This window comes from Pogoniulus pusillus, chromosome 15 (assembly GCF_015220805.1).
Source record: "Pogoniulus pusillus isolate bPogPus1 chromosome 15, bPogPus1.pri, whole genome shotgun sequence".
Lineage (NCBI taxonomy): Eukaryota > Metazoa > Chordata > Aves > Piciformes > Lybiidae > Pogoniulus > Pogoniulus pusillus.
Window position 1 is genome coordinate 18359670 of NC_087278.1, and position 21022 is coordinate 18380691.

Sequence of the window (21022 nt, forward strand, 5' to 3'; positions counted from 1 at the left end):
GACTCATTCCATTGTCTCTTTGATTGGGAAAAAAAAACAACAGAGAAATAATACAACAAAAAATTAAAGCCTAGTTCCTGTCATTCCACTGCAGTACCACAGAGAGGGAGATGTGTCTCAGCTGTTACCAGCAATACTCAAGGAGCCTACTTACAGAGGCACTGGAAGTCATCAGTGTGAGCTGATACATTTTGTAATCAAACAGCTGTAGGAAAACAAAAATATGAAAGCCCCAGAACTGGGAAACTAGAAGCTAAGGACTTGGTCTCAGCTGACTAACTTAAGCTCATCTCCAAAACAGGGTGGAGTGGCAATATTTTTTCTATGCTTTCTACTTTAAAGCTTGCTCAAAGTGCAATTGTAAGTTGCTTTGAGATCTTTAGGAGATTTGTTATGTGTAATAACTATAATCTCCAGTCCCAACTACTGTTTGAAGCTGATCTGCTCTTACCAAAGAACATAGTTTAGGTCACTTCCCATTCTGTCATAAATGTTTCTCCTTGCAAGCATTTATTTTCACCCCGGAGGCGTGAGCTCTTCAGCGGTGTGTGAAATAATCACATATATATGCCTGTGAACTGCTAGAATTTTATCATAAAAATAACTTGGCTACTTATTATTCTGTTATCACTTAGGACAGTGACATCCAATTCACTTGTTTTCAAACAGGAATTTGAATAACAGCATCCATTCAGTTAGCACTTTGGATGTTAGTGTACAAATCTGCCTTCAAAACTGCCCAGGCTCTGGTGCAGCGATGCTTGGTCTCATTTGGCTGTCAGGTAGCTGTGGTTACAGTGTGTGACAGAGCAGTGTGAATGATCCAGCCACCTGCCTGAAGAGAGAGACATGAAGAGACTGCTTCACTTCTGAGAAAGTGGCAAAGCAGAAGATTGTGGCCAGTTGTGGTTCAGCTTATGACATGTTCCTGCTTCTTGATCACATACTCAGTGCAACAGCTCTAACTGCTGCCTTGCTTTCTTGCTTTCAAGAGTGGTTGAGGAAAATCTAACATGTAAGAAACAGGGGAAGAAAGTGGATGGTACTCACAATTTCATTGTAAGTAGGGTCAGAGTTTTTTGGAACTGTTCTTGTTTTCCTTCGACTGACTTCATAAGGATCTGGCAGAAGATAAAACTCAGCATGTGCACTTGGGGCAGAGCCATCTGGGAGGTGCTGTAAAACAAAAGGGTCATAAATATGAATGGCTGCGTTCTAGCAGTGAAAGCAAATAAAAAGGACCACATGAAGTCTCTAAGCAGACACAGAACATGTTAGATTCTCAGTATTCTCTTGGCTGAACTGGAGTGCTGCTGCAGTAAACAACAAGGATCCTTAGACTTGAGCTCAATACTGAGTGGGGAAAATGGAAATGAAATAATAGAAGGACAAGGAAAAATCGACTATCGGTAATATTTGACATTCTGATGGAAAAACCCTTAAGCCTCAATCTGCTTTAACTCAGCTTAATCTGATACAAAATCTAACCCTTTCATTTTCCAGTGCCATGCACAGAAACTACATTCTAGCCAGGAAGCTGCTATTGACTTTAACCCTTAAATAGCAATGCTGACGCTGGGGAGGAGCAATTGTTTCTAATGGTGTTCCACACAGCATTCTACTATCGAAGAGCCAGAGGCATTTCCTGCAGCAATATGGGCAGAACAGGATTCCTAGAATGGTCCTTCCAATCTCTCCCATCACACAGGTGCAAGCTCTCTTCAATTTTCCAGTTCAGGTTACCGAGCGATATTCCAGATATTCCATTTCACGATCAGAGCCAACCTATTAACCAGCCTCAGGCACAAGCTAATGGCGATGGGTGGAGAAGTTTATGGTAACTTCTGAAGATCTGTAAAGTTATTCCAAAAGCAACATTACAGTTACTTAGAAAACACACTGGTAGCCTGAGAGGCTGTAAAAGAACACTCAAGAAACATAACCATGAGAAACTACAGACCAGGTATCTTGCCAGCACGTTCTTTGCTGATAATTAAGCAGAAACCTCTGTTCTAGTAAACAAGACACACCAAACTATCAATAACTTCAACTGTAGTATCAGCATTTCAGGCAACAAGTTCACCTGACAGCCACAGGGAGTCCAGTGACAGGATGGAAAAGAATACACAGGTGAGAATGAAGAGATCTTAAAATATTTGGGAGCAATGAACCTAGAGTGTTACGCAGGTATTTGCATTTGTATTTCCCACTGCAACTTTGCCTGGCTCAAAATAAAATTGTTTCTCAGATTTTGATTATTCACAGCATGTGTCTAGAAATATGAAGCTTTCCACAGGCATTATCAACAACATATCCTTGTGACAGGAGAAGCTGCTGGTGTCCTAGCAATAAATAACTTCTCTATTGGGAAGGAAAGCAGCGTTGGTGTGTGTGAGCAGCTAGTCTTTGCACAACAAAGCTCTGGTTTTGTTATCCGAAACGGTCCCTCATGGCAGTCCATGTGGTCAGCTGCAAAGCTTTAGTGCTATGGTTAAGACTACACGGCACCACAGGGTGCATGACCCAGGCCACTACAATTAATGCTGCGACTGCTGAGCTCCCCGAACCACGCCGGACTTAAAATACACCTGGGATTTAAAGAGATGAGATTCAGTGGCCAAAATAAGAGTGCCATGAAATGGCAGTGAGACCATCAGGACTTTTCCCAGGACAGAGTACCTTCCTCTTACTGCAGAATTCCCAGTTGACACTGTCCATGTGAAAGCCCATCTCTGCTAATTTAGGGCCATGCTCAAACTTCAAGTAAGGATTACAAAGAGCAGCAAATTGAACAGTCTCTTAAAAATCAGCAAGGAGAAAGAACCGTTGCCTTAAATATCAGCCCAGGCAACCAGGATCCTAACTGTAATCGAGCTCTTCCCTTCTTAATCAATAGATAAGCATCACTGTAACTTGAATGCCAACAGATTTTTAGGTGCTCAAGACAAAAATAAAGCGAACTTGGTCAAAAAAGCAAAAAAGAGAGGGCATATTTTTGAAGAAGACTTTACCCGTTCAACTGTGGAGCCCCAGCACAGTGATCTTCACTATCTCAAGCACAGGAACACTGTACAAGGAGAGTCCTGCTAAATGCTAGGCTTTAGAAACCATCTCAGAAGGGTGTTGTCAACCAGGGACCCTGTCAGAGCTAATTCTGAAAGCTGAGATCAGCAGCAGCTGCAAGGGGCACTAGGCTAAGGAGTGCAGATGGCAGGCAATGGGTGACAAAGGTATGGGAGAGGACAGCTGCTCTCTGGAGGTCCTGTTCTGCTCCCCTTCGAGCTGCCCAAACAGGACAGGGTGCAGCTGAGTGCTGTGTTTTACTGCACACCTCAAGGCACAGATCACAGCCCATTTGAAATGGGCTTAGTCTGACATTCACCTGCCAGGGAAAGAGTCCAGGCTGATTGCTGTGTGACTGTTTAGCAGGAGCAGGCTATCCAGATGTGCATGCAGAGAATGAAAAACAAAGAGTCAAATCACAATACCTATACCTTCGAGAGGCTCCTTGCACCCTGCTAGTACTGCTGGCATATTATCTAGCCTTTGACCCGCTAACTCCACCAGTCAACTCCTCCCAAAATCTAAGGACTGCACTTAGTGCGTGGCCCTGCGAGAGACAGGCAGAAAACGGCTTCCTCGCTGTTGCTCGCTGTTGCTTTGAATGTAGCTAAATACATGTTGCAAGAGATGAGCGGGAGGAGAAGGTCAAGAGAGGAAATCAGAGAAGAGAACATCTGAGCAATTCAGAGGAGAAAACTGAAGGCAAAGCACTTGCTCCTCTGCCTTTCACAACTAAAACAAAGACAATTTTCATGAATAGCAGTAATCAGCAGGCAGACTGTTAAAGGTAATTTAAACTGCTCCCACCTGAATTCCACATAGAGCTCTGAGTTCTGGTGGCTGGCTGTTGGAGTGTTCTCCCCTTGCTTTTTACAGACAACGTTTTCCCACTTCACCTTCCCTCACTATGGAAAGGCAAATAGGCCACTCTAAATTCCACAACTGCCCCACTTGTCCATCTGCAGTGGCACTGTTGTGCCATGAAGAGATCAAAAAGCTTCAGCTGAGCACTTGTGAAGCCAGATTGCATCTTCCACTTTTCAACTGCCCTCCCAATACAGCTATTGAGAGTTTCCAACCGTCAAAAATGTTCTGACTACACACGAAGCATTCCAAAGTCCAGATTACCAGCAGGTATGGATCAGCCCTGGCTTTACAAAAGCAGAGCATGGAGAGCTCCTATGATGACTCTGTGCTAGAATCTTCTCTGGTGCAGACCCTGATTGACTGAAGGATTTCTTTAACCAAGACTTGCCGTGGCTGTAGAAGACGCTGCACTTTGCTGGACCCTCCCTAGCAGGGACAAGGAATGATCTTGGCAGTTTGGCAATCACAGTGCAAAAACAAGAGGAGGATTAACATGGCAGAAATATCCTGTTTTAGTGAGACAGCTGACAAGGCAAAGCTCATCTTCCCTCAGGCTTTCCTATCCGAGTGGAGCACTTGTTTGGTAAAAGCACAAGGAAGAAAACACCAGAGATTGACTGTTTTATTTGTGAAGACCATGTCTTCTGTCATATTACAGTGTCACAGTTAGTGAGCAAGCCCCTGGTTTATCCTTTTACTTCTAAGTTAGCCTGCACTGGCACATCTATAACCTTCAGCAAACAGGGACAGTGTCTGACCTAAACGGCAGTTTGACTTGCACCAAAGGGTACCTGCTCTGGTGCACCTGTTATCAGCACACATTTTTAGCAGGCTGATCCTTGTGGTCCCTTCCAACCCTGGCTGATTCTGTGAATCTAAATCTTTGATTGTGGACGCTTGGAAATAAATCCAAGCTATAAAGATCTGTAAGGCTGAAAAGCTACGTAAAGCCAAATTCCCACTAGAAGTGCCTTATCTCTCCTTGCTATGCTCACGGACAAACAAATCTCGCTGAGTTTGGTGTGACACACTGCCCCTGGTTGAAACAGGAGGGTTAAAAGTCTTCTGGGGACTAGAAGATTGGTATTCAATCCCCTAATTCTGCTATTTTGTTATACCCTCAATACAAGGTCAGTTCACTCTCCTTTGCTGCTCCTCCTGCAGCTTGCGGGCTGAGCGCCTTGGCGGGCCGAGCGCAGCTTGCGGGCTGAGCGCAGCTTGCGGGCTGAGCGCCTTGGCGGGCCGAGTGCAGCTTGCGGGCTGAGCGCAGCTTGCGGGCTGAGTGCAGTTTGCGGGCTGAGCGCAGCTTGCGGGCTGAGCGCCTTGGCAGGCCGAGTGCAGCTTGCGGGCTGAGCGCCTCGGCGGGCCGAGTGCAGTTTGCGCCGTCCTTTTGCTGGGCGCAGCCGTTCCCTATTCAGGGGATGAGGTGGCGGCTCCAGAAGAAACGGCCGTGCCTTGCTACCCCTCTTGTCCCAGCACAGGCAGCGTGTACGGGTAAGCTGCGGCTGTAAAGGCCCAGTCTGCATTTGGAGCGTGTCCTGCTGGGGAATATGCGGAGAGCGGCGATGGGGATCCCCTTCCCCCGCTGCGGGTCAGCCCTAACTGTAGAGTGGCGGCACTGGCGGTGCCGAGCATGGCAGGGGTTCGCTCCGCTTCCCGCACACTGCCGCCGGTTCTGCGCAGGGTAGCAGCCAGGACTAGCGGCAAAGGGCACTGTGTCCCCGCTGGCTTTCCAGCGGAGGCAGAAGCGGCAGCGGCAGCCCTGGAGCGGAGCCCAAGCGGCAGGGCGAGCCGCAGGGGTGCCCTGACGGTAGCGGCTCCTCTGGCCGGTGAGGCAGCGCTGAGGATGGACGCTCCTGGTCAGGCAGTGGGTCCTGTGCACGGCACTGATCCTGTTTCCTTCCCAATTCTGCCACCTGTTCCTCGTCCACCACCAGCTCCTCCTCCTTCCCAGTTGTCTGTTGAGAAGGTGGAGGGAGAAGTGCTGGGAAAGGTTAAAATTCGAAGCGATTTTGTTCAGAGTGGGGAAGGAAGATAAGGGCAGGGACTGGTGGTGTGGGGGTTCACTGCTGAGTGTGCAGCCAGAGCGGAGGAACTGCAGGACGAACCCTCAGGGGTGGTGGATGGCCTGGTACAAGAGACAAGTGGAAGCATGAGACTCTTGTAGATACTGGAACTCATCTGTGACAAAGAGATCTGCACTCCTGCATGCGTGAGAAGCAAACTGGAGCAACAGCTTGAAGAATGGAAGTGAACTGGACTTAGTTGCCCCACTTGACTGCCCCAGGGGTGCAGACACGCCACTGGAGACGACTGTGGACTGAGCCAGATTGTGCCGAGAAGGACTCCAAGAGAAATCTGCAGTAAGTAACTGAGACACTGCAGTGGGCGGTTGCTTGGATGCATGGACTGCAAAGAGTTGAGTGAGAATGGACTGGAAGTGTCCACTACTGGATGTTGAGTGCTGCTGAGCACAATGCCGATGGAAACAGAGTTCCTTTGTTTGTGAAAAGGATTTGTTGGGAGAATTGTATGAGTGTTTTCTGCTTTTGGGTGGGGATACAACCTGTCCAAGGGGTGGTTATTAACTGGTGGGGGAAGTCCAGAACATGTGTGTTTGGCAACGCAGGAAGGTGGTAAGATCAAGCATGTTCTGCAAAGGAGTTTTGGACTGAGGCAGTTTGAGTTTAAAGTATGTGCAAGTTGTTATTGAGTCTCCTTCAGACAGTGGATGTCATCTGAGAAGTCCCATTGGATGAGAGGAGTTGTGCCCAGGATCTGAGCGACAGATGGGTTTGAAGCAAAGCACCGGAAAGGTGCAGAATTTGGATGGCACTGCTCACTATACAGAGTTTGCTTCTAGCTAGAGGAGTAGTGTGATGAGCAGGAATGATGGGCTTGGATAAGGAGTGGAATGTCCCAGGTTGAGACAAGAGGGTTAAAAGTCTTCTGGGGACTAGAAGATTGGTATTCAATCCCCTAATTCTGCTATCTTGTTATAAGCTCACAACAAGGTCAGTTTGCTCTCGTTTCCTTCTCCTCTTGCCCTGTGTCTGTGGCAGGAGCCACTTCATCAGGAAGAACATGTAAATAGTAGGCCTCTTTGGCTGGCAAAGGCACTGGGGTGGGGGGGGGTAGGATTGGAGCACTGGGGAGTGTAGATCTAGTTTTTTGGGGGATGGGGAGAAATTCAAGGGGGTTTGCCAGGGATGCAGTAATTGCTTTGTAATGCCTATCTCTGTATTTCTCTCTAGAATTCTGTATTTTTTTTCCTCCAATTTCATTTGAGAGTTTAATTTCTGTTAGCTATCTTTAATTTTGCTCTAGAATTCTGTATTTTTTTCTCCAGTTTCATTTGAGAGTTTAATTTCTGTTGGCTATCTTCAAAAACCACGACACATACACAAATGAGTGAAATTTAGGAGCTTTCTTCAATTAGAAACAAGCCACACCTGAAACGGCTCTTTAAGAGCAGCACCTGCCTACTATCCCTTAACAAGGACCGGTGTTTGTAAGGAACTCAGGACTGCCTGGGGGTATGTTGAGAAAAGCAGTTTATTTTTGAACTGTTGCTTTTTTCCAAGGCAGGCAGAAGGTGATGAAAATACTTAAGAATGAGGGGGAAGAAACAATACTCCTGATTTACTTCTCTCCACATCTGTAATTCAACACATATAAGTGAGTCTCCTCCGGAGACATTTAAAACCCACCTGGATGTGTCCTGTCTGACCTCCTCTAGTGCTCCTGCTGTGGCAGTGGGGCTGGACTGGATGAGCTTCCAGGGTCCCTTCCACCCCCTAACTTTTCTGCAATTCTGTGAATACTGAAAAACTAATAGAGATATCTATCTGTTACGGCTGCCTCGCATTTCTCACTCCAACTTTGTTTCCAACCCCCCGGAAAGTAATGACATTTACTTAGAGAAACCCCCACAGACGGGTTAGGTCCTGTGTACTTTAAATATACTAGCTGTAGCTGGGAAACAACGGCTGAAACGCCACAAGAGTTATGTTATCCTAGTGACTTTTCTCCCTTCATCATCAGCAATCATCCACAACTCTCCTTAAGGATGGGTTCTTTGTAGCATTATGAAAGGCTTAACTACTTCAAAATTTGCCATGTATTCATCCATGCAATTTAGCAGCCAATGGAAATATTTGGCCTTACTCCTACAAACTTCTAAGGAAAGTTTTATGGATTTTAAAACCCTGCACTTTTAGACTAAGTCATTTTAAGGCTTTTTAACAATTACCTCTGCCTAAGTGCCTTCATATTTTCCTGCCTCACATTTAAAACATGCCATCAGTTTCTCTGAGTGCTAAAGATGCAGGCATTTTCCCACCTTTTTGTCCCCCAGTAAAAGAGATTGATGGCTCCTGGACATTTGATAGTTCCTGCTGCTGTTCCTTTTCATTTTTCATTTTAAACTATCTTTTAAAAAGAAAAAAAAAAAAGATCAAAGGTGACTCCTATTAACCAGTGCCATCTTTCCTCCTCTATAAATAACTTCCTTTCTTCCCCAAGAACTAATTTCCTGGACATTGTCATCTCTTTTCTTCAAAGAAAAAAAGAAAACCAGGAGAAATCCAGACTTTAGTTCTGATTCCAGCTACTGCTCCCTGATAAAAAATAAATACATTAAAAGTTGTTCCCTTGCATCTGCAGCTCTAAATCCCAGTTTTTCTGTCCTTTACTCCTATGTGCACTGCTGTGAGAATCTCTCTCCTACATGGTGAATAATGGACGAGAAAATAGCCCTTAATGTTTCATATTGAGACAGCCTTCCAGTGTTGACAGTCACAGAATGATGGCAAAAGCTTAGAGAAAACCTTCACAGCTATAAAGTAAAATGTTGATATAAGTGTAGGCATGAGGCAGATTCTGGTATAGGCGATGCTGCTCTGCAGGAGGATTGGACCAGTTGATCTTTTGAGGTCCCTTCCAGCCCCTGACAGTCTGTGATTCTGTGATTTGACAATTATCCACTATAGGAGGGTTGGAAAAAACCTACAGAAACAATCCCCCTTGCACTCCAGTAACCCAGGTGAGTCACCAGCTGCCTCCTGACACAATCACAGCTAGCAAGGAATGTGGAGAAGCCACCACTGCTGCTGCCTTCTCTTCCACTTCCTCTGAGTCCTCATGTACCTTATCAGTGACAGGCTAAACCCTGCCTTGGTAAGCTGCAGCTTAGGTAGCAAAACCAGCCTCTGACTTAGAAAAAATTAATTTTAAAATAAAGAAGCAAATTATCCACACTAAGACAAGGACCTTACAAAGCAAGAAGATCCCTCAAAGGCAGATTAATAGGGTGCACAAACCTTCAGGACGAACAGGATTGCAGTGTGAGCATGTGGCCACATTGCTGCTGTGTTTTTGGTTCTTCCATGGCTTGCCATCTCCCTTTGCAAGAAAGTTTTTCACTGTATGATCTGTGTGATTGCTGCGTGTTAATTCCTTCTCATTACTTTTGCTGCCTTCATGTCCTAAATAATTCCCCTTGAATCTTGCTGTCCTCTCCCTTGACTACCTGCGCAGCTGACTTGTGTTCCTGTTAGACTGCTCTTAACTAAGCTTAATTTTTGTAACAATAAATCAGTCCTGTAGAATCAATCACTCCCAAGTAACCCTTCTGAGAACTGAGCTTTCCACTTGCATTCCAGTTTTTCGGAAAGTCCTGAGAGAAATGTTCTACTATCACAGCCCCAGCAAGATGGACTGCTTTCTTCCTGCACCATGACACCAGCTTCTGGCCTCCCTCACTGGCATCTCTCACAGCAACATGTCTCACTATTCCCTTGTTTTACCTCCACATTACTGTGGGTTATGGAGCGATTCCTCTTGGAGGAAACACTTCTCATTTGTACAAGCTGGTTGTAGGGTTCTGGAAATTACTTTTGTTCTCTTGGTCTTGCCATGTCTCCACTATTCATTTTAATGCTTTCTTCATTTGCAAGCAGTGGCAAATATAATTTACGTTCCCCTTTGTCTCCTAGGTCGCTCACTGTTTGCTGTGCATTTGTTGTCGTCGCTCCTGTATTTTTGCCCAAGCAACACATACGTATGGCATCAGTTATTTGAAAGGTAAGAGACCCTAGAGCTGAGGCACACAGTAACCCTGTTTAACAAGAAAGAATAACACACAGCTCTGCACAGCAGATTTGCCAGACACCTTTCAGGACAAATCTGCTGGGATCTAATAGAAATCCTTGTATCGCACGAACGGATCTCATCCGTTCCCAGTTGAAACTACTGCTGGCTGCTAGCACCCTTTGTTTATAGATGGTCAGTTGATTTTCAGGTCTGAAGAGACCAGAGCCTAAGCTAATCAACATTCCTTTTAAAAGTCAATGCATTTGCTGTGCATATAAAATCAAATCCAAACTCTTTGTGAGCTAGAGCTAGTTCGAGAGACTGCTTTTTAGTCTGGGTTTCTGTGCCAGTCTTGGGAGAATGCCATCTGAGTGTGCTACTTCCTCTATCAAAGTGCTGATTTCATTCTGTCAGTGATACTTTCTGAATAACTTTTTTTCAGCTCAACAAGATGTTTTACCCTTGTTTTCCATCCCCGTATACCTAATCAGGCTTGGCCTACCTATGGACCTTCGTCCCAATCCTTGCTGGTTGATCCATGGACCACAGTAAAGCCAGCAGAATACATCCATAATATTTTGAAAGGATAATGTGGCTTTTTCTGTAATTCATGTGCATTCTGTTGCAGACAGACAGGATATTTTTCATTTAAATCTCTATAATGACATTCACAAATTGTAGAAGTTAGTGGGGTCATGAGAGGAATGACAGGAAACAACTAAGAACAAAAATCCTCATCCCTTAACTCACCTCAAGCTAGAAGCAAAACCTAGTAAAGGTAGCATCTCCCTGTTGTTCATGTGGGCAACTGCCTTACAGCCCTGCACCTCCAGAGTTAGGAACAGATTTCATCCCCATGGTGTAGGGAAAGCTTGGCTCCACCTTTCTTGCCAATATATTTAAGCTGTCACATCTCACAAATATTTTTGGAAGCAATTTGTACTCAGATGATGTAGGACATGAAATGGAAAGAGGCTGTATGTCTGTGTAAGCCTAAAGCTGATTACTAATTCATCACCCACATATCAGCTATCCCAGAATCATTAATCACCAAGAGTGGTACATGACAGCTTCAGAGCTTTTGTAAAAGGAAAGCTGGAAGTGGTTTGGGAAAGTACTGTAGGAGTTTATTTTTCCTCCAGCAGTTCCCCTCCCCTGTAAAATTGGTTCCGAATTCATCACCCACACATCCTTTCCTGAATTCTAGTAGCATTTAAATGTATTGGCACGAGGCTCAGCAGAAGTTGCCTTTGTTTCTCCTCCCCACTGCCCCTGAGGAGTTATTCTGGCCACAAGAAGTAACGGGCAAAATTTTCAGCAGCAAGGATTGAAAGTTTAGCTGCTTATCTAGAAAAACAGGGCACGCCTGAAGGCACGATAATGAAGCCAGCAGACAAAGCAGACCTCCTTCTGGGCTAACACTGAACCACTGTTCCCTCTGGTTCTCTGTGAAGCAGGAAAAGAAATACATTAGCCAATCTTCTCTGAACTCCAGAAATGGCTTTTTTGCCTCTGGGCTTTTTGAATGGATGAGCAAGCCCAGCAGTGCAGCAGTAGGTAGCCTGCCTCTCTCTGGCTGCATGGTGCTAAGCTAGCCCACTGTCTGCTCTGTGTCAGATCTGGTGTGCTCTTGATAGCCCTCCTTCTCTGTTCAGGTTAATAGAGATGAATGGAACTGCATTTGAGCATTTCAAGTTCAAAACCTGTGTGCCTTCCACTTCTCACAAATCCAGCTCCAGAGATCTGTGCAGATCTAGGAGTCTGTATTTCTAAGCAGGTTCTCAGGCACTCCTCCTGTGCTCCTATTCCTGCCTGCTGCTCTTTTTCCATACCCACAGCTGGACTGTTCTTGATCTTAGTTAGTAAGTGCCAAAACAAAACTCCTCCAGGGATGCTGCATCTTCCTGCTGAGTCACTCAGCGCACTTTGCCAGGTACTGTGCTTGTAGAAGCAGTCTTTGTCTCACCCCGTCTACTGCCACACCCTCCATGACTCCAGGGGCCAAGTCTCCAGGTAACCTCTCTGGTTTTCATTCCTATCCAAAGGGTTCTGTCTAACCCACCTTCACTTCTTACCTGTGCTGCCTAAGCATAAAGTGTCCAGGGTTGCACTGACTGCATCAGTGTGGCGTAAGCAATGTCCCAAGAGGCTGATTTTAAGTTACGTAATAGATGTGCTTGGAAAATTGCACTTTATTAGCAGCATGGCTGTGGGACCTTTGAAAATTGAATTCAGAGGTTTCTTCCTGAGTAGTCTTTGTGACTCAAAGCAAATGATAAGCAGCAGCACTGAGTCTGATGTGAGTCATCTAACTTAGGGAATCTCAGGATTCCAATGAAACAATGACTTTCTGAGGAAAATATAGAGCCTGCCACATTGTTAGTATCCTTTAAGTATCTGTCTAACACAGCTCATCATCACTGTGCACCTACATCTTAAACCACAGAGAAACATTTGCAGCCCACTTTAACATCTTCCTGTTCAAACCTTTCCTTCAGCTGCATTGCTGGTCCAGTTGGAAGCCTTTTGTGAGACAAAAGAGCTGAGCTGTACAGGAGGCAGGGTTAGATTAATGGTCCTTACCAGTCACAAAAGCTATAAGGCTGCTGCCTTTCTCCATTGTTGGTCTTTGACTCGTTTCTGATAGAGTTTTCTTCAAGCAGGACTTGCTTCTCCTAACACATGATTGAAATGTTGATGAGAGGAAAGGGAGAGGCCATTTCAAAATAGATCCAGGGACGACTGAGCGCAGCAGTCTGCAGCCAGTGTGGCCCATGTGGATGCATCAGATCCAAAGTGCCTGCGCTGCGGACTCTGAGTGTACACATACATGAGAGAGGTCTCTGGCAGGTCTGCACCAGACCAATACTCTCTAAACTGCTACAGCTTTTTTCTGTGTGTCTGTGACGTCCCACATGAATGGGGTTACCCTCAGAGAAAATACCTGCAAACTATAGCATTGCACTGTTTTGACTCCATCCTTTAAAAACCCTTTGTGACAGCTGACAATGGCTATAAACAACACCACCTCCTTAAGCATTCTCCTGTGTGTTGTATATTAATACAGGATTTGCACAGCAGGACACAGATCTCCCATTAAATCCCCTAAAAACTATAAACCCACACAAATGGGAAATGAAATTTATTTACATGGATCAAAAGCCTCTACCTATTACAATTCCTGTCAGTTCCATGAAGCTACATTTGGGATTAATTTAGACCACTACAATTATTTTCACATCTGAACACATCATAAAATCTCTATAAAGAGATAAATTAAACAGGGAAGAGCAGCACAAAAAATTATTTACTATAAACAACGATAGAAAGCAAGATGGCAAAGTCATCTCTGCACAGATGAACCACTAAAATGTAATTAGTGAGGCTCTGCAGAAGACTGAATATGCCTGAAATAGCTCTAACATGTCTCAAACAAGGCATGATCTTGGGGTTTAAGATCTCTGCTCAGCTGTGCTAGTTTGAAGCTAGCTGGAATATGTGGGTGAGAAGAATGAGATGCTAGGCTATGAAAAGGAAACAGTGGTGATGGCTGCTGCACTCATAGGCCTGCTGAGATGGATAAAAAAAGGACACAAGCATAGATAACAGAGTTGCTCTCTGGCTCTAGCTGCCTCCCTTCTCTCCCTGTCCTGCTGTCTAACTAATCCCTCTGCTTCCTACCCCCCTTGAACGTAAGGCAAAGTCTAGAGTAAGGTAGAGGGGTGGAAGGGTGGTGGGGAGCCCCTCCTGGGGAATCTGGTTTCTGGCAGGGCTGTTGTGCTTCTGTATTACTTTTTAACTTGTCTATTTCTGTCTGTAGCTGTATAGATTGTAACTACCTGCTTGTGCTAAGCTGTGCCAGCTCAGCAGAGTTTAGCCTGGGTGATTTCATAAGAATGGGGGCGGCAGGGAACACCCAAACCATCAGCTCAACAAATGAAAAAGAAAGATCATGTCAGAGAGATTGGTTTATATGACTGGAAATCTGAGAAGAGATGGGATAAAGAACCTTTTGGTTATAGATTACTAGTCTGAAGACAGCCTGGTATTACAGTATCCCACAGCACTGCTATTCCAGAGTTCACGTCAGAAGACAATGGACAGATGGATGCTCAGACAGAAGGAAGGAATAGGAAGCCCAGTTGTGTTATCCTTTTCCATAAAGAAGGGAATGCTGGATTGTACTTCTGCTACCCACAGGTATCTGTGCTCTGATTTATTTTCAGCTATTCTGTGCTCCACAACCTCCCAGGCAACCTGTGCCAGTGTCTCACCACCCTCACTGCAAAGAACCCTTTCCTAACATCCACTTTCAGTCTCCCCTCTGCCAGTTTAAACCCATTACCCCTTGTCCTGTCATTACAAGACCTTGTCAATAGTCCCTCCCCAGTCTTCCTGCAGGCCTCCTTCAGATACTGAAAGGCCACTCCAAGGTCTCCTTGAAGCCTTCTCCAGGCTGCAAAGCCCCAACTTTCTCAGCATGTCCTCAGAGCAGAGCTGCTGCAGCCCTCTGAGCATCTTCATGGCCCCACATCACATGCCTGAACTCACATGTGAGCATCATCGGCATGGCAATCACTTGAACATACTCCTCTCACCAACAGAACTTTACCGGAAGCTTATCAAGGTCACTTACCTTTAAAAAACACAAGAGAGAGGGAGAAAAAGGTCTTATACTATAACCTGAAGGTAAAGTTTGTATAAATTGGTCTGATCTCACTTGTCAAGGCAGCACACAGGAAACAAGAGAGGTCTGTCAGGACAGAGATTTATTGGATGTTATACACCAGACAAAGCATGTTTGAATTGCAAATCAGACAACAGAGAGGTCAACAGAGAACGTTAGGAGCTCCATTCTCTTACTGGATTGTTCTCATGTAAGCTCCTGAGCCTCTGCCCATTTAGGAGGCATCAGTGTGTGCAATGAGAACGTGCAACAGTTAGTAAACATTTTAATCTCCTAGCTAAACAAGGATAGTTAAGGATCTCTTTGCCACTGCCATTGCTTGAAACTTGAGCAACTGGGAATTCAAGAGCACATCCAGGCTGCAAAACTCATTAGGAAACAGCAGACATGCAGCTTCAGCTGGGAGACCACACATGGCACCAGCTGCATCTCTCCAGACACCCTCATCAGCCAGTTTCACCTGTCTTGTGCTCTGGGAGCTCTGCTGGCTTCCTCCTCTCATAGTCTGGCTCCAGAATGCACAGCATTTACCACTTAGCCTTGTGACAGAGCAGGTTACAAAGCTCCACAAATGACATTGCTTAAAATACATCACTTACTCCCTCTGCTGAGCTCTTCCCTGTGCACAGAGCGGTCATGCTGGACTTGAAAGAAATGCATGGATAATCAATCAGTAACAGCAGGCTGACATCCTACAAAAAGTCCTGCTCTGCATGATGCCTTATCTCTGACTGGTATCCACATGTGTCAGCTAAAAGGAGCAAAACAGCCACAAAAAGTGGGGTTTGCATAGATGGCCTGGAAAAGACCAGTACCAACCACTAAGGAAATGCAGTTTCTGCACCTGTCCCATACCTGTGCCCCTACTGAGTGAGCTCAAAGGAATGAAGCAAGTGTTAAATGATGACAGAAGAGCCTCACCATTATTTGGAGTTAAAATTTAGCTCAGAAAGGGTGTTTTGAGGGTTCCTATTGTCACAGTTCTCTGCAAATGCAAGGGTGCTATGGTGAAAATACTCACAATGTTCCGCATGTGTTTCAGCATGACTGTCAGACGTGCGTGCTCGTGGCAGATGACTAACTGCACTCCAGGCTTAGCAGCACTTGACTGAGGACCTAAAGAAAGGCAGAGAGTTTTGAAGTACCTCTGTAAAACCTTGTGGTGCACATGAACTGATAAATACAATCTGTTGTGCACCGAAATCGGGGGCCAAAGCAGAAATCATGGATGAGAGGGGGGACCAGACAAAGCGCTCTGGCACACGGTGCTCATTTCCTGTCCTCTCATACATCCACACTCGCACTCGTCTCCTTTTCTAATTGCCACCAGTCTGGCTTTCAGGGGCAAATTTGGGCTTGAGTAGCAAATAACTGGGAGAGGGTTTACAATCCTTGATGACACTAAGTGCTCTTGCAATTCTATCTGCTTAAAAATCACTGACATTGTTTGGTTTTCAGTTTCCAAAAGAAAGGAAGGAAAAGGAGAGGGAAAGGAAGACAGAAATGAAAAAAGCAGGAAAAGGAAAGGAAAAGGAAAGGAGAAGAGAGGGAAAGAAAAAGGAAGGAAAAGAAATAAGAGAAAGAAAAGAACAAACCCTAAAATGAAAACAAGAGCAAGTTACATCTATATCTGTCATATATAAGTTCTCCCTTCCTCATTCTGTGTGTTTTTCCTAGTTGCAGGCTGGTTTTCATCCAACTCATTGCTTTCATAGATTTTTCTACTATGATGGATTTACAGAATTTGATTCTGTTCCCACTAGAAAAGAAACCAAACCAACCCACAACGTTTTTCATTTTACAAGCAAGAAAGCTCAGTCTCATAACATGGAAGAAATGACTAAGCATATCTTGTGCTTTCTGCTGGAGGAATTGAGCCAGCTGCCTTCACTGCCAAAAAGGTGTGTCCTTGCAGCTGGGTAGATGATGTGGCACACCTGACTAATAGAGACAGCAGAGGAAATCCAGAAGGCTTTTAACAGCTACTGCTGAACATGAACATCTCTCCTTGGTATCTATCTGACCTTCTTTTGCATTGGTAAGCCAGAGCACAGTGGACATGAGACCCAGGGTTCTTTCTTACAAGGTCACCATCAAAGACAGTCCAGACATTGCCTGTGTGAACTAGCCTAGGGTTACTTATGCAAACAGGCCTTCATTTAGTTCAAAATGCATCACCAGTACTGTGTATTTACTATAACTGGTAAAATAAGAACTCCATCCTGCTAACCTTGTGACAAAACAGTGATCTCTCATGAGCTGGGCTCTGTGCTGACCACCTTCCCATTAAAGGCGTAGCTGACCTGGAGACCTCAGACAAGTCCCACTCCTCTGCATGCACATTGGGATCTGACACATTAGCCTTAAACCTTCCAGAAGGTGGGAAAATGACACAAGACAAAATGATGTAGTTGTAGCCAGTTCTTTAAAAAGAAACATAACTGCTAAGAAGTGGAAGGAATGAGAAAGGAGAATGAGAATGAAAGAACTCTTTCCCAGGTGAGGGTTCTGCACTAGCAGGATGAGGCTTTTTAGAGAGCATCAGGAGTGCTCATCCCCAGTAGCACGCAGGATCCCCACACCTTCCTTGCAGCCTCAGCAGACACCTGTGCACTCTTTGTCATCATCTGGTTCTCTCTTTTCCATGTGCGCACCAGGGTTGTAAGAGCAAGAAATCCAAATCCCTCTCCTCAGCATTTACTCTGTTGCTCAGCAGAGGGGAATTTGTAAAGAACAATGCACACTGGCTGTGTTCTTCTGAAGAAACCAAATGTGCAACCTGTGGAGTGAGCAGAGGCTCAGCAGGTCGAATGGCAGTAGTGCCGTAGACTATCCACAGCCAGAGAGCCAGTGCCACTGCTAAGGAAAGAACTCAGGCCAGTTACAAATAGCACAGTCTGTACATGCAACTGCCAACAAATAGCACAGTCTGTACATGCAGCTGCCATAATGGGTTTTTCACAGGCAGCCTGGAGAGCGACACTTCTCCGTTTCTGATGTTTGGGCTGAAATTTTAGAGTATGAATCCATCTCCAATTTCTTCCCTCTGGAGACTGTAGAAATACATTTTTAATCACATCCTAATTAGAGAAAGGTCTGAAACAGGCCCTTGAAGCATTGAAAACTTGTGGAGAACTTACTAAGCTGGGAGTTAGAAAACAGAGGCACAACTCTTAATTTGTTACTCTGCGTGGTGGTCTTTGACAAAGTGCCTAGCCAGGCTACGCCTCGTTTAAGGTCTGGCTGTATGCACAGAAGAGCAGGGAGGGCTAGGGGAGGAAACCCCCACGAACCAGTCAGTGCTGAGGTTTTGTCAGGGCAACAGAGAGACAACGTATTTGGTTCTTTCTCCCACCAGGCAAAGCCATTTTACCCCTTTTTTGGTTTAGTTTTTTCCAAGTTGTGAGGCCTTTTCCTTTACCCTTGCGCCAGGACAGGCAGAACCCCAGAGCACTAAAGACAGCATCAGACAGGGGCAGTTGTGTGTGATTCACTTGCAGGGCTCTGCTGTTGATTTTGTGAATTGCAGTGGTGCACTCTGAGCAGCTCAGGAGGAGCAGGGAAATTCAGAGGCTAAATGACATCAGGTGAATTCAGCTGAACACCAGGCCTTTTCTCTCCCAACAGCACTGCAGAGCTTGCTTCCTGCATTGCTTCAGTCTTGTAGTGCGAGTGCTCCTCCTGAGTTGAAGAAGCTCACTGTGGGAGTTGCTGTTTTAAGCCATAACCCTCCAAATCTAAGGAAGTTTATAACCAGGATGAAAAGAATGAAAAACATGGAAGGGGGGGAAAATGTATTTCTAGTTGAGTATGTAAAGTGAAGTCTGAAACAGATACAAGGGACTCTGGGCAGGGCTCTCACTAAAGTCTTTGCTGTGTAATAGATTGAGCAGTAATGGAAAACATCAAAAAAAAATCAAAGCAAGCTAAAGAAAAACAGTGGAGGCAACCTGATAAACAGAGAAGAAACTTCTATCACTTGTATCTCATACTAGGAGACAGTTACAGAGTTAGCTAGACTCAGCTGTTCTGTTTTACATTTCCCAGAGTCAGTGCTAAGTTCGTGTCTTTGAATCCTGGGTGACCTCGGCTTCGAGTGCCAGTAAACTGCACACAGTGCGACCGCTCCCAGCCTATGCAGCTTGGGCAGATGCATTTGAGCTCAGGCTCTTGTTTTTAGCAACTGTCATGCTCTATTTGCACTCCATTATAGGGAAAGACCAAATGCAATGCTAGTCTGTTGTCGATACAGGACAAAACTGCACCATCTTCAGCTGAAGCAAGGTTTCCCTCCCAGGGATTAACTCGATGCTCACTGGTGTCAAAGCAAAAGCTGTCAAATACCAAACAAGGAGCCTGGAGCACTGGCAGTAGTTTTCTATATGACTTAGGCCTGCGTGTCCCAGCACTCTGCAGTGGAAGCCATCTGACAAGCCCTGCTGCAGAAAAACTCCAACCCTCTGCCACTCTATAGTCTCTTTTATTAAGGAACATAAACACTACAACCTTTCTGGGGGCCTTTCATCTTTCTGAATGACAAACTTAAGGTGATTAGTGTTCACATTTCTAGAGAAGGTGGAATGACTTTATGAGTAGTCTGCTCTTTGCTTTACCTAGATGGTCCTTCCTAGCATGCTGGAGAACTAGCACCCCTGTACTTACCATTTGTGCAATGATTCAATCAGCAGCACTTTAAAACAAGCTCTGCACTACGCTTTGCATGACACAGGAGAAACACAGTGAGGAGGATGCTGGTCTGTCTAACTTACAAATCAGAAGGGAAAATGCCATTTAGTAACACACTGCATTTCACACGTGCACTGCAAAGCAACGTGAAAGCACCAGCTGACACTGCCACTAAGGAGCTATGCATTTGATAATATTCTAGGTCCTCATATTTGTCTTAGACCTTTCTACTTCATTTGCAGTCTCTTTTGACATCTGGCACCAAAGGATATTTGAACCTGTTTGGTTTTCCAGAGCCAGGCGTGAACTCTGCAAGCCAATCACGTGCCTGCTTTAGCTACAGCTTGGGTTTATGAGCATCAAATATATCCAGCTTGAATAGCCATTTCTAAGTGCACTAACTGACTACCTCACTGCCTTCATCCCACAAGCCAGCAAGAGGGGTGCTTGTGGCCAGCAACATGGAGTAAATGCAGCTAAAGAAGGAACATGACTTGTGGAAAGAGCTTTACATCGAGAACAAGCAACTGCAGCAGATCAGAGCACCAGCAGAACAGCTCACTGTGGTCCGGTGCTGTTTGAGAACTGGGATTCTGCATGGAGAGGCATACAACACAACAGTGCTTTTGGAAACCTCAGCTCTTCTTTTAGAAGCACACAGAGCCAGTTTCTCTACTGCAGGAGCCCACTGAAAGCATGGACTGTTAACCAAACAAGTCATAGCCAGACCTGGGTTGTGCAGTGCTGTAACTAACAGCAAAGACTTCATCATTTCATAACTTTGGCAAAGCAGCCTGAATTACCTGAATTAGTATTTTCAGGAGATACAAGCCAAAGAGAAGAAAACCAAACTATATCAATACAAAAACGTTTTTGATGGAGGTTCTGTCTTCTTTAAAAGGCCTTTCTAAAAGGCTGCCTGTAAAATCATTCCTGATATCTTCTCTCAAGTGAGCTTGATGTAATGAAATGCTGACAATATTCAGCATAATTCAGAATTCACACCACTGGGAGTCCTGAATCACTATTCATGTCAAAGTAAATTTAGCACTGATTTTTAATCTCTTCATTGCTGGGAGCACAGTACAAATTCATACATTTTAATTTTTATTTTACTTTAGTAATTACCTACAACATTTATAAATGAAAGCAGTGTAAGAGAAAGATGCTCCCTTGATCAATATTCACAACCTGCTCCTATTGGGCATTCATTTTCTGTTATATTGATCCTAGCTAAGAGATAGATGATTTGCTTGTATAAAGGCTGAAAGAGGAATCACCAGATTCATGGAAAATTATAGCCCACATTAAACTTGAGTTATTCTTCAAGGTAGGCAAAAATTAAAGCCCATATAAGCTGATAAAGCAATGAAAGCTGGGAGGGGAAGGATGTATTCTCTTCATACAGTTGGTCTCTTTTGCCATCTCAGCTAACTCAATCCCTGCACTAGAGTGGCTGTAGCACTGGAAACACAAGGAAGAAAAGAGGGAGATCAGAATGCACTTCCTATGGGGAAATTACATCAACCTTCTACGATGGTGTGATCGAATAGGTAGGTGCAGGAAGAGCAGTGGATGTTGTCTACCTTGAGTTTAGCAAGGCTTTTGATGCTGTCCTCGTAGCCA

The 21022-nt window shown here is 44.9% G+C and overlaps 1 protein-coding gene across 1 annotated transcript in view; it reads right to left on the reverse strand.

Annotated features, from left to right (window-relative positions):
• PIK3C2G (phosphatidylinositol-4-phosphate 3-kinase catalytic subunit type 2 gamma) overlaps positions 1–21022 on the reverse strand; it is a 209831-nt gene that overhangs the window by 6991 nt on the left and 181818 nt on the right. Inside the window, 2 exon segments of the mRNA XM_064155587.1 lie at positions 1051–1176; positions 15732–15826. Of these exon segments, the coding sequence (XP_064011657.1) occupies positions 1051–1176; positions 15732–15826 (221 nt within the window).